This window comes from Sinocyclocheilus grahami, unplaced genomic scaffold (genome assembly GCF_001515645.1).
Source record: "Sinocyclocheilus grahami isolate Dianchi unplaced genomic scaffold, SAMN03320097.WGS_v1.1 scaffold2755.1, whole genome shotgun sequence".
Taxonomy (NCBI): Eukaryota; Metazoa; Chordata; class Actinopteri; order Cypriniformes; family Cyprinidae; genus Sinocyclocheilus; species Sinocyclocheilus grahami.
The window spans coordinates 16,052-28,551 of NW_015507933.1; the positions used below are offsets into that span (position 1 = coordinate 16,052).

Sequence of the window (12,500 nt, forward strand, 5' to 3'; positions counted from 1 at the left end):
AGTGTGTGTGTGAGTGTGTGTGTGTGTGAGAGTGTGTGTGTGAGTGTGTGTGTGTGTGAGAGTGTGTGTGTGTGTGTGAGAGTGTGTGTGTGTGAGTGTGTGTGTGTGTGTGTGTGTGTGTGAGTGAGAGAGAGAGAGAAGGATATCAGTTCAGTTCTGTGTTTTATGTTTGAGTGTGTTTGCATATTGAGAGTGTGTAAGTTCATGAGCCGGTTCACCGTGTCTGTAGTGCCGGTAGTAACGCCTCGTGCTCGCCGTCTCCAAACAGTTGTAGTTGTTTTGCGATGTGACGTGAGAAACTGATCTGGAATATGCAAGGATCCGTCTGACACTTCACAATAAGCTTCCATTTGTGAACATTAGTGAACTAACTACTCTTACAGCATTTATTAATCTACTTTCAACATTTACTAAGACATTATTAAAATCCAAAATCTGCTATTATTATTTAATCGAGCTTAGCTAACATGAACTAACAATGAGCAGTCGCGTTATTATTAATATTAACAAAGATTACGAAATACTGTTATTGCTCATTGTTACTGATCACTCCGTCTCAAGTTGCTTGCTTGACCAATTTTTTTGTTTTTATTTTATTTGGTTTAACCTCAGCGGTGTCTTTGCGTTGGTGCACAACATAATTTGCTTAATATGGATGTTGTGGAAAATTCCAAAAATTATAAAAAGCCAAGCAACCGTGTTGTTTCTGTGATGTGCTACAAAAGTGTTTTGCATTTTTGAAAACTTTAATATAATCACCGTTCACACGGATCCACGCAGACGGTGTTTATTCGCTGCATTGTTCGTGCCAGGCCTGTAGTTGATGTCACTTTGTAGAGAAACAGTTTTCAAAAATCTGTTTTCTCTGACTGTTGTTGTTTAAATGAACGGCCAAAACGCATAAAATCTTTCCATTTTTAGTTGAAAAGTTGATGCTGTGAAAATGGTGCATGATGATTATAAAAGAATCCATTTAATGTGTTTTAAAGAAAACATTGTGTTTACGGTGTGTGATATAATTGTGTGGTTTTGTATAATGCAGTGGATGAACCTCATCTCAGCCTGTTACAGCATCATCATGCTGCAGACCTTTAGGATCGTCTCAGAGTTGCCTCTTAAGTGTCCCGAAGTCGCGGTTGAGAACTAAAGGAGATGGTGCCTGTGGAATAGCCTCCGCTGCACCTCAGATCCTGTGACTCGACTGAAGGCTTTAAAGCAGTGCTGAAGATGCACCTCTACTCTGTCGCATATAACCGTCCTCAGATGGGCTTTGTGTTTTAATGTGTTGGTGTGTAGGTGTTTTGTAAATTTGCGAGGGTAAAGCACTTTAGTCAACTTGTTGTTTTTAAATGTGCTATAGATATATATGTTGATTGCTTGATAATGTGCAGAATTTTACAACATTCCTACTGTCAGACTCACACACAAACACACACACACTTTTTTGTGTGTCTGTGATGTTTTTGCTTCTGCTGGTGTTTCCTCATTTTGGATCCATTTGCATGAGCAAGAACTTGCTGTTCTCCAGTCCTGCGATCTGTGTGTGTGTGTGAGTATGTGTGTATGTTTTTGTGAGTTTGTGTGTGTGTGTGTGTGTCCAGATGTTATTCAGGCCGCACAGGGTCAGCTGGAGTCTGATTGCATCACTGTAGCTGGAGTGGATCCAGTGATATTAATAGAAGCACATGCTTAAAAAAAACACACGCACTGTGCGTCTGTGTTACTGGAACAGTCGCTGCTGTCTGCTGCTTCTCCATCCACCCATCTGATTTGACACACACACACATATACACACACACACACACTCAAACAAACACGCGTGTATCTGCACATCAGTTGAATTTTATATGAATTCATTCATGGATGCTCTTTGATCATCATGTTGCTTGGCAGCCGTAAACAGCCTGTATTTTTGCTAATGAAGTACATTAGTGTTTATGCTGATATTGTGATCTGTCTCTCAGGTTGCGATCAAGATCGTGGATAAGACTCAGCTGGACGATGAGAATCTGAAGAAGATCTTCCGGGAGGTTCAGATCATGAAGATGCTGCGACACCCTCACATCATCCGTCTGTACCAGGTCCCGCCCCCTCCCTCACGCTCGCAGCTGATTGGTCTGTGGTTTGTGTTGGGTTGAGTGTGATTGGCTGAGTCTGTGTGTGTTTGGCAGGTGATGGAGACGGAGCGGTTGATCTATCTGGTGACCGAGTACGCCAGCGGAGGAGAGATCTTCGGTGAGACAGGACTCTGATTCAGAAGAATCAGTTCACCAGAACAGTGTTGAATGTCTCTGAGGTGTTTCTGCTCCCGTGTGTTTCTCAGATCATCTCGTGGCTCACGGACGGATGGCGGAGAAAGACGCGCGGCGGAAGTTCAAGCAGATCGTAGCGGCGGTTTATTTCTGTCACTGCAGGAACATCGTCCACAGAGACCTGAAGGCAGAAAACCTGCTGCTGGACCACAACCTCAACATCAAGATCGCAGGTGTGTGTGTCAGTGTGTGTGTCTCTGTGTGTGTTTATGGAGTGTGTTTGACCGTCCGTCTCTCTGTCTCCTCAGATTTCGGCTTCAGTAATCTGTTTTCTCGAGGACAGCTGCTGAAGACGTGGTGTGGCAGTCCTCCGTACGCCGCGCCCGAGCTCTTCGAGGGGAAAGAGTATGACGGACCTAAAGTGGACATATGGGTAAAAACCAGCGTCTGTCTGACCCCACGTACACTATCCCATCAAGTTCATATAAAAATGACCTTATGTGCGATTTAAATGTTTGTATCCAGTGTTTGTATACACTAACCCTACCACATATCACATGTTAATGCATCGTGGACAGAGATGAGAGACCCGCCTACTCGCCTGTCAATCAAACGCTGCTCTAAATCCAGTGTCGTTCCTGCTGTCATGTGCAGAATTACTTGAGAGCACAGCAGAAACACACACATGCAGCGAGCGTCTCCAGTGTGCTGTGTGACGCAGATCATGTGATCAGCTACAGCACTGAGCATGAGTGTGTGGCGACCTGAGTCTGATGTAAACGTCTCTCTCTGTAGAGTTTGGGTGTGGTGTTGTATGTTCTGGTCTGTGGCGCGTTACCATTTGATGGAAGCACTTTACAGAACCTCCGCGCACGAGTCCTCAGTGGAAAGTTCCGGATCCCGTTCTTCATGTCCACAGGTACACACAAGCACACTCTCATACTCACATATTCTCTGACACACTCACTCAAACTTACACACACTCACTCTTGCTCACTCACACTCTCGCTCACTTACTCTCACTCACACATATTCATTCTTGCACACTCACACACTTGCTCACTCACTCACTCACTCACTCTCTCTCTCACACACACACACACACTCTTGCACACTCTCACACACTAACTCTTGCTCGCTCACTCACTCACTCACTCACTCTCTTTCTCACACACACACACACACACTCACTCTCACACACTCACTCCTGCTCACACACACTCACTCCTGCTCACACACACTCACTACTGCTCACTCACACACACACACACGCACACACACTCCCTCCTCACTCACTCACACACACATGCACACACTCTTGCACACTCTCACACACTAACTCTTGCTCGCTCACTCACTCACTCTCTTTCACACACACACACACACACACACTCTTCCTCACTCACACACACTCACTCCTGCTCACACACACTCACTCCTGCTCACTCACACACGCACGCACACACACTCCCTCCTCACTCACTCACACACACATACACACACTCTTGCACTCTCACACACTCACTCTCGCTCGCTCACTCACTCACTCTCTCTCTCACACACACACACACACTCTTCCTCACTCACACACACTCACTCCTGCTCACTCACTCACACATGCACACACTCTTGCACCCTCTCACACACTAACTCTTGCTCGCTCACTCACTCACTCTCTCTCTCACACACACACACACACTCTTCCTCACTCACACACACTCACTCCTGCTCACTCACTCACACATGCACACACTCTTGCACACTCTCACACACTCTCACACACTCACTCCTGCTCACTCACACACACTCCCTCCTCCCTCACTCACTCACTCACACATACACACACACACACACACACACATACACACACTCTTGCACTCTCACACACTCACTATCACACACTCACTCCTGCTCACTCACTCACACATGCACACACTCTTGCACACTCTCACACACTCACTATCACACACTCACTCCTGCTCACTCACTCACACACACATGCACACACACACACACACTCCCTCCTCACTCACTCACTCACACATGCACACACCCTTGCACACTCTCACACACTCACTCCTGCTCACTCACACACACTTCCTCCTCACTCACTCACTCACACATACACACTCTCACACACTCACTCCTGCTCTCACTCACACACACACACACACATACTCACTCCTGCTCTCACACACTCTCACACACTCACTCTTGCACACTTCCTGCTCACTCACACACACTTCTTCCTCCTCACTCACTCACTCCTCACTCACTCACACATACATACACACACACACACACACTCTTGCACACTCTCACACACTCACTATCACACACTCACTCCTGCTCACTCACACACACTTCTTCCTCCTCACTCACTCACACATACACACACACACACACACACACACATACTCACTCCTGCTCTCACACACTCTCACACACTCACTCTTGCACACTCACTATCACAAACTCACTCCTGCTCTCACACACTCTCACACTCACTCTTGCACACACTCACTATCACAAACTCACTCCTGCTCACACACACACTCACTCACACACTCTTGCACACTCACACACTTATCACACACTCGCTCATGCTCACACACGCACACATACACTCACTCTTGCACACTCTCACTCTCAGATACTCGCACATATTCACTCGTTCACACACTCACTCTTGTACGTGTGCACACACACACACACACTCACTCACTCATTCACTCTCACTCACTCACACACACATATTCATTCTTGCACACACACTCACACATTAATTTTCATTCGCGCACACCCACTCACTCTCGCTCACTTACTCTCACTCACTCCACACACATTAATGCTTGCGCACTCACTCTTGAACAGTCTCACTCTCGCTCACACTCTCGCACACATTCACTCTCGTTCGCACACTCTCGCACACTCTTGCTTTCTCATACACACACTCACTCTTGCACACTTAGTACATACTCACTTTCGCGCACACACACATACTCGAGGAGCCACAACACATGACTAATGTGTGGTTGTGTTTCAGACTGTGAGTATCTGATCAGACACATGTTGATTCTGGAACCCAGTCGACGGCTTTCAATGGAGCAGATCTGCAAGAACAAGTGGATGAGACAAGGAGACCCCGACCCCGAGTTTGACAGAGTCAGTCACACACACAAGCACAAAAACACACACTACACACACTTGATTTTTGCAGTTCTTAGCCCTAAAACAGTTTTTCGATGTGTAGAATTATTGCTGATTTACCTGTGTCTCTGTCAGCTGATAGCAGAATGTGAGCAGGTGAAGGTGGAGAGAGAAACGGAGTTAATTAATGAGCAGGTGCTGATGGCCATGTCAGAAATGGGCTTCGACCGCGAGCGGACCTTACAGGTGACACACACACACACACACACACACACCTCCATTCAGATGAGTTCTCCTGAAACATTCACATGGTTATGTTTCTCCTCTCAGTCTCTGCACACGGATGCCTATGATCACTACAGCGCCACCTACAGTCTGCTGTCTGACAAACTCAAGCGGCACAAGAACCTGTGTGTGGCTCCGCCCACGCCCCGCCCCCTCTACCCGCTCAACACCATGCAGGTGTGTGCCGTTACCGTTAGCAACCTTTGATTCCTGATGAGAGGAATATGCATGAGCTCCAGAGTGCCTCATTTACATACTGTATGAAAGCAGAGCCGTGGGTTTCTGCAGAACTAATGATGATTCTAGAGGAAGGGGATCGTGGGGTTGTGAGAGGATTCTGGTTATGTGATGCAGTGTTTCTCAGCCTTCTGATGGTCATTATCTTTCTGTATTTGCTCTGAAATCACTTACAAAAGGGATTATTTTCAGTCAGAGCAGCCAGAATTTGTATCAGATTTAAAATGTTAAATTCAAAACGAAAAGACAAACTAGATGAAAATCTAGTTTATAATGGTCAAGGCATCAATGATCAATTTCATTACTTGAAATAAAAAATAAATATTAACAGAAATTAATTTAAGGTTTTTATATTTTATTTCAGCTAGTTCCCAAAGCAACCTAAATAGTTAACTAAATAAACTAAAACTTAAAATCTATATAGACATATTTTGAGTCCATCAGTGTATTTGACCAGCATGGAGCTGATGGTTGATCTGCTTCATCACGTGTATGTGTGTGTGTGTGTGTGTGTGTGTGTATATGTGTGTGTGTGTGTGTCCTGCAGGATCAGAGTAGCGCTGTCAGTATGACGGTACCACAGGTTCAGCTCATAAACCCCGAGAATCAGATCGTCGAGGTGAGCGTGACACTGCTTTCAGCTCTCTGCTCTCACAATCAGTGAGAATAAATCATAAATCAAATGGACTGATATACAGTGGATGAGTGTGAGGATGCAGGATGGATTGTTTTTGACCGTGTGTGTGTGTTTCAGACGGACGGGACGATGGCTCTGGACAGTGATGAGGGAGAAGAGCCCAGTCCAGAAGCGATGGCCCGATACCTGTCCATGAGACGCCACACTGTGGGCGTTCCCGACCCCAGGTACCACACATCCCAGCCAGTGCCTAAAGCCCATCCCTATTCACTAAACCACTCCTACCTAGCACAAGTCCCACACAGTTTACTTAAAACCTCTCCTAGTTGACTCGGAAGTCCCTCCCAGTTCACAATAAACTCCTCCTACCAATCTAAAGTCCCTCCCAGTTCACACTAAACTCCTCCCATGTAACTCAAGTCCCTCCCAAACTAAACTTCTCTTACCAAATTCCAGCCCCTCCCATTCACTCTAAACGCCTTCCATTTTACTCAAGCCCCTCCCAGTTCACTCTGAACCCTCCCCTCAAAGTAAGTCCAATCAAAATCACTCTAAACTGCTCCCATCTAAATCAAGTCCCTCCCAGTTCACACTAAACTCCTCCTACCCAACTCAAGTCCCTCCCAGTTCACACTAAACTCCTCCCATCTAACCCAAGCTCCTCCCATCTAACTCGAACCCCTTCCGTACAATCTAAACCCCTTCTAACTAAATCCAGCACCTTCCACCTACCTTAAGTCCCTCCCATTTCAGTCAAAACCGATAGTTCATTCTGAATCCCTCACACTTAACTCGAGTCCCTCCAAATTAAGCTCCTCCCACCTAACCCAAAACCCTCCCATTTCACTATAAACGCCTCCCAACTATCTCAAGTCCCTCCCATTTCACTCGAAACCCTGGTTCATTCTGAACCCCTCAAACTAATAGGAGTGTTCGACTTGAAGCTGCGCTGAGCAGACCTGTCGGAGTGTGACGGCAAGGTATCGCGGGAGCGTTTCGAGGGCTTACGGAGCTGTCTGCTCTCTATAGCTCTCGCGGTACTTTGATGTCACACACTGATTGGTGTGAGCAGCGCCGCTTCAAGTCAAACAACACCTAAAGTCACTCTAAACTCCTCCCACCTGACTTAGGCTCCTCCCACCCAAACAAAGTTTCTCCCAGTTCACTCTAGACCCATCCTGCCTTCCTCCAGCACTGACGTTGTGTGTGTTTGTCAGGGCTGAGATTCAGGAGGATCTTCAGAAACTGGCCCCTGGGTTTCCACGTGTGGCCCCTCAGCCGCCCTTCCCGCCGCTGGTTCCCACCATGGCGCAGATGCATCTGATGCCGACCCCGAACCTGCAGCCCACGCAGCAGCTGGAGTACAAGGTAAAACACATGCACATATATGTGCTCGGACACCTGCTGATGCTGACGCTGAGATCACCTGATGTCTGTCGTGTGTCGTGTGCAGGAACAGTCTCTCCTGCAGCCTCCCACCCTGCAGCTGCTGAATGGCATGGGTCCTCTGGGCCGCCGGGCGTCTGACGGCGGAGCCAACATTCAGCTTCACGCGCAGCAGCTGTTGAAGAGGCCGCGCGGTCAGTCGCCGCTGGTCACCAGCCCGGTGAGACAATCCCACAATCCTCCTGTTTCTCACAGCTGAGCATGATGTACTGCTTTATTGATCATAGGTGACATTCATCAGCACAGTGACGTTACCGCTGAGTTCAGGATCTGGAGTAGAGTACATTCATTCGATTCTGATTCACAAGCTCTTGATTCATTTCTGATTTGTTTGAATATATATATATATATATCAGGTGCAGTACATGTCAAACAATCTGTCAACTAATACTGTAAACTACACAGGGAGCCCTGTCAGTTCATACAGTAACAAGAATAATGTAGTAGTCCAAAATATGATGTTTTGTTGCTATTTTAGAGTTGTTGAGAGAATTGTAAACACATCTAAATTGCACTATAAGGCCATTTTTACATCAACTTCGTAATGATTTAATTGTTTCTGCTCCAGTTTGTTGTTGAAATAAACATTTAAACTGTTTCATGTCAGATTTATTCAAACGTACATTAAATAAAGAACACTAGGTTAAGCACAATATAATAAATATGTAATATAGTGATCAAAATGCTCCTCTCTTTTTTCTAGTTTATGGTCACTGAATGTGTTTTCTGAGGTAAATGTGACGTTACGTGACTTTTGTTCTTCTCTAGCTGTTTTACTGATGTGTTTTCGCGGTTGAATCACCGATTGAGCGATTCCATGATTCATGAAAGTTCATTCATGTTTAATGTTGTAACTAGTAGGAAAGAGGAAGAGACGATCGCTTCACTACAGCATCTGTCAGCACACCTTAAAGAGCAGCAAAACCACATTAATTATTGAATTTAGTGATAAAACTGATCGAATTTGAAAGCTCAGACTTTGTTTCCTATCATAAATGACAAAACACAAAGATCATTGTGATTTCAGGGAAGGTAAAAGATCAAACTTGGGATTTAAGAATCAATATGATTTCATCAGAATGAAGATGGAATAAATCCAGAAAGCGAATGGTGAGGTCTGATGGTGTGCTCTGTGATGGATGAAGCGGAGTGTGAGCTCTGACGCGTGTTTCTGTGTGTTTGTCAGCATCCGATCCCGGCCGTGACTCCGGTGGATGAGGAGGGATCTGACGCCGAGCCGGATCCGGAGGCCGTTCAGAGGTACGGCAGTGTGTTTGCATCCGCTGGTGTTTCCTGATCCAACTCCTGCACAGACTCCTGTTCAGACGCACACTCGGGTGTTCGAGGAGTGTGTTGGAGTGTGTGTGTGAATTGTGAGTGTGTGTGTGTGAGAGAGAGTGTGTGTGCGTGTCTATGTGTGAGAGTGTGAGTGTGTGTGTATAAGAGTGTGTGTGTGTGTGAGAGAGTGTGTGTATGAGAGAGAGTGTGTGCGTGTCTATGTGTGAGAGTGTGAGTGTGTGTGTATAAGAGTGTGTGTGTGTGTGAGAGAGTGTGTGTGTGTGTGTGTGTGAGAGAGAGTGGGTGGGTGTGTGTGTGTGAGTGTGTGTGTGTGTGTGTGTGTGTGTGTGTGTGTGAGAGTGTGTGTGAGCTGCTCTCTCAGTGACACACTAAACACTGCAGCGCTGCTTTGAGCTCTGGGCGTCTCTCTCTGTCTCTTTCTGTCCATCAGCATCACTTTCTAAAACGACTCTAAATCCTCCAGATTTCCTCCTCTAAAGTGCTACTAAAGTGACCTCTGACCTCTCTCTCTCGTGCCAAACGACGGCAAACTTCCCTTCTGTGGCTTTGCTTTTGTCTAATGGCTTTGCTAAATCGAGTGCCGTGTGACGAGCGGAGCCGCTCTGATTCTGTGTGCCGATTGGGTGTGTGGCCCTCCAGAGGCTGGAGGCGGCCAATCAGAGCGCTGATCCGTGCTGCTTCCTGTGGTCCAGGTATTTGGCGAACAGCTCCAAGCGTCACACGACACACGGCACGGGCCCCGGTCACGCAGTCAGCGAGCTCTCAGCAGACACACAGAGAAACCGGCAGAGGGGCTGGAGCCCCGAACAACACTGCCGGTGAGGGCTGAACACACACACACATACACACACACACACAAACACACACTTATACACACACTCATTCTCTCACACAAACACACACTTATACACACACACACACAAACACACACTTATACACACTCATTCTCACACTCACACACACACACACACTTATACACACACTCACTCTCTCACACACACACTTATACACAAAATCACAGATATTACTGCAGTTATTCTGACGCTTACTTGATCAAAATCAGTCAAGATCTGACACGAGAAGCAGCAGCTGAAGCTGAACGTTTCTACAATTACACTAAAAGAGCTTCGTCTGGATAAAACACTAAACTCTCAATCAGAGACAGAAGACATGCAGGAGATTGTGTGAGAAACGGGTTTAACAGCAAAGTTTGATCATGAGGTATCAAACATGATACTGCAGGCTTTACATTGTTAAATTACTATATATTGTGTTATTATTATATACATATAATTTATGTATTAGTTATTATTTATTTTCTACTTTTATTTGTTTAATTTTTGGAGCTTGACAGACAGTTGTGTGTTTTCCGGCACACAGATCTAGAGCATAATGCTTGGTGTTTGATTCTGTTTGGTTCTTTTTCTCTTTAAATGACTGTATTTCAAGATAAATGTAACGATATACGTGTATTTAAGTGCTGCAGTTAAAGCTGAAGCTGTCATTGAAAGCGCTGCTCTGACCGGACAAACCCTGAGAGGAATGACATCATGACGCGCGTCTCTTCCTGTCTGCGCAGGAAGTGCGGCGTGAGGTCATAATAAACGGAGACTCACGGTGACCTCTGGATGCTAGGTTTGACCTCTGACCTCTCTGAAATCTCTCTGGCTGCGTTCACAGTGGAATATTGTATGTGTCCGTTCACATCTGATCCGATATCGAAGATGATGCAAATGAAAGATCAAGTCGTTGTGGGATACAGTGCGTGTAACGCACTGTTGGAAGTATGCATACTATATACTGCAGGAATAATGTTAGTATGCAGCTGGAGGAGCTTCACATAAAGCACACTCATGTGTTTTCTCTCTATAAGGTCGTTATGAAACACAATAGAATTGTGCTGAATGAAAAACCAAAGTCAAATCTGAGACGCGTTTGCATTTGTGCTGATCTGTTTCACTGCATGATTTCAGAAGTGTTTAATTAAGCCAATTAGACTTGTCCGTGTGTTCCTGTAGAACGCACATGCGGTTGGAGCTAAAGCAGATCATTGATGATGTTGATGTTGATCTGACGTGTTTTTTATGGAGCGGTTTGTGAGATTCTGTCTGTGGTTATTCCAGCCTGACTCGTTAACGGAGAGCGTCTGTGTGTCTCAGGTCGTCGTATAAAGACTGTAACACTCTTCACCTGCCGATGGAGCGCTTCTCTCCCGTCAGACGCTTCTCAGACGGAGCCGCCACCATCCAAGCGTTCAAGACCCAGCTGGAGAACAACAGCCTGATCCGACAGCTCAAACAGGTGCTGACGCGCAAACACACGCGTGACCCTGGTCGTGTGACGTGTGCGCTCGCTCAGTGACGTGTGTGTGTGTGTGTGTGTGTGCAGGAGTGTGAGCAGCTTCAGAAGATGTACGCGGCTCCGCAGGACGAGCGTCTGAGGGAGCACACACAGCAGCAGCACATTCTCTACCAGCAAATACAGGTCCGGCTCGCGCCGCATGCTCAACACTTCACTTTCATCTTACATTACAAGTGTTTTAAAGGAGACACATTATGCCACTTTTTACAATGTGTAATATAAGTCTCGGGTGTCTCTAGAATGTTTGTGTGAAGCTTCAGCTCAAAATACCCCACAGATCATTTATTATATCAATTTGAAAATGCCTATTTTGAGTGGAAGCAGAAACACGCTGTTTTTGTGCCTGTCTCTTTAAATGCAAATGAGCTGCTGCTCCCCGCCCCCTTTTCCAGAATAGAGCTGCGCTATTACAGCTCGGACCTGTTAAAAACATCTGTTTTGGTTCTGATTATCATGTTTATCGTGCTGAAATCATGCGTTTTAAACCATATGAGTTTAAGCTTCTGATATAGGGTTTTCTGAGCGCACGCATCTGAAGCACACGCACAGAAAGCGGCTGTCACAGCATGCGAGCACTAAACTAAGTTCTCATTCACACACAAGCTTACCTTAAACACACACAAGTTACAAAAACAGTGGGTTATGTCTGTGAAGGTAAACAGCTGGGAAATAAATCTCATGTTTAGTTTAGATCTGTGTGGTAGCAGCAATAAGGCAAAAAGGTTTTAAGTGCGGTTAAATACACAAACACACATTCCTGACTGTAACTATAAAGGGATCATGATATTGTTGACTTCCTGTTTGCAGGCCCTGTCTTTGGGACATGGAGAAAA

At 45.9% G+C, this 12,500-nt stretch overlaps 1 protein-coding gene across 2 annotated transcripts in view; it reads left to right on the forward strand.

The window, feature by feature from the left end:
- The window catches only part of LOC107575612 (serine/threonine-protein kinase SIK3 homolog), a 35,853-nt gene that overhangs the window by 14,549 nt on the left and 8,804 nt on the right, over positions 1–12,500 (forward strand). The window contains exons 2-18 of one of the 2 annotated variants that reach the window (XM_016261968.1): positions 1,965–2,081; positions 2,172–2,235; positions 2,324–2,485; positions 2,561–2,685; positions 3,048–3,171; positions 5,299–5,417; positions 5,538–5,648; positions 5,733–5,864; positions 6,472–6,543; positions 6,679–6,788; positions 7,779–7,929; positions 8,015–8,167; positions 9,194–9,267; positions 9,999–10,124; positions 11,466–11,607; positions 11,695–11,790; positions 12,475–12,500. The exon at positions 12,475–12,500 is cut by the window's right edge and continues 36 nt beyond it. In XM_016261968.1, the coding sequence (XP_016117454.1) occupies positions 1,965–2,081; positions 2,172–2,235; positions 2,324–2,485; positions 2,561–2,685; positions 3,048–3,171; positions 5,299–5,417; positions 5,538–5,648; positions 5,733–5,864; positions 6,472–6,543; positions 6,679–6,788; positions 7,779–7,929; positions 8,015–8,167; positions 9,194–9,267; positions 9,999–10,124; positions 11,466–11,607; positions 11,695–11,790; positions 12,475–12,500 (1,904 nt within the window). The remainder of the gene's footprint in view (positions 1–1,964; positions 2,082–2,171; positions 2,236–2,323; positions 2,486–2,560; positions 2,686–3,047; positions 3,172–5,298; positions 5,418–5,537; positions 5,649–5,732; positions 5,865–6,471; positions 6,544–6,678; positions 6,789–7,778; positions 7,930–8,014; positions 8,168–9,193; positions 9,268–9,998; positions 10,125–11,465; positions 11,608–11,694; positions 11,791–12,474) is intronic. The other variant, XM_016261969.1, reaches the window with a different exon arrangement.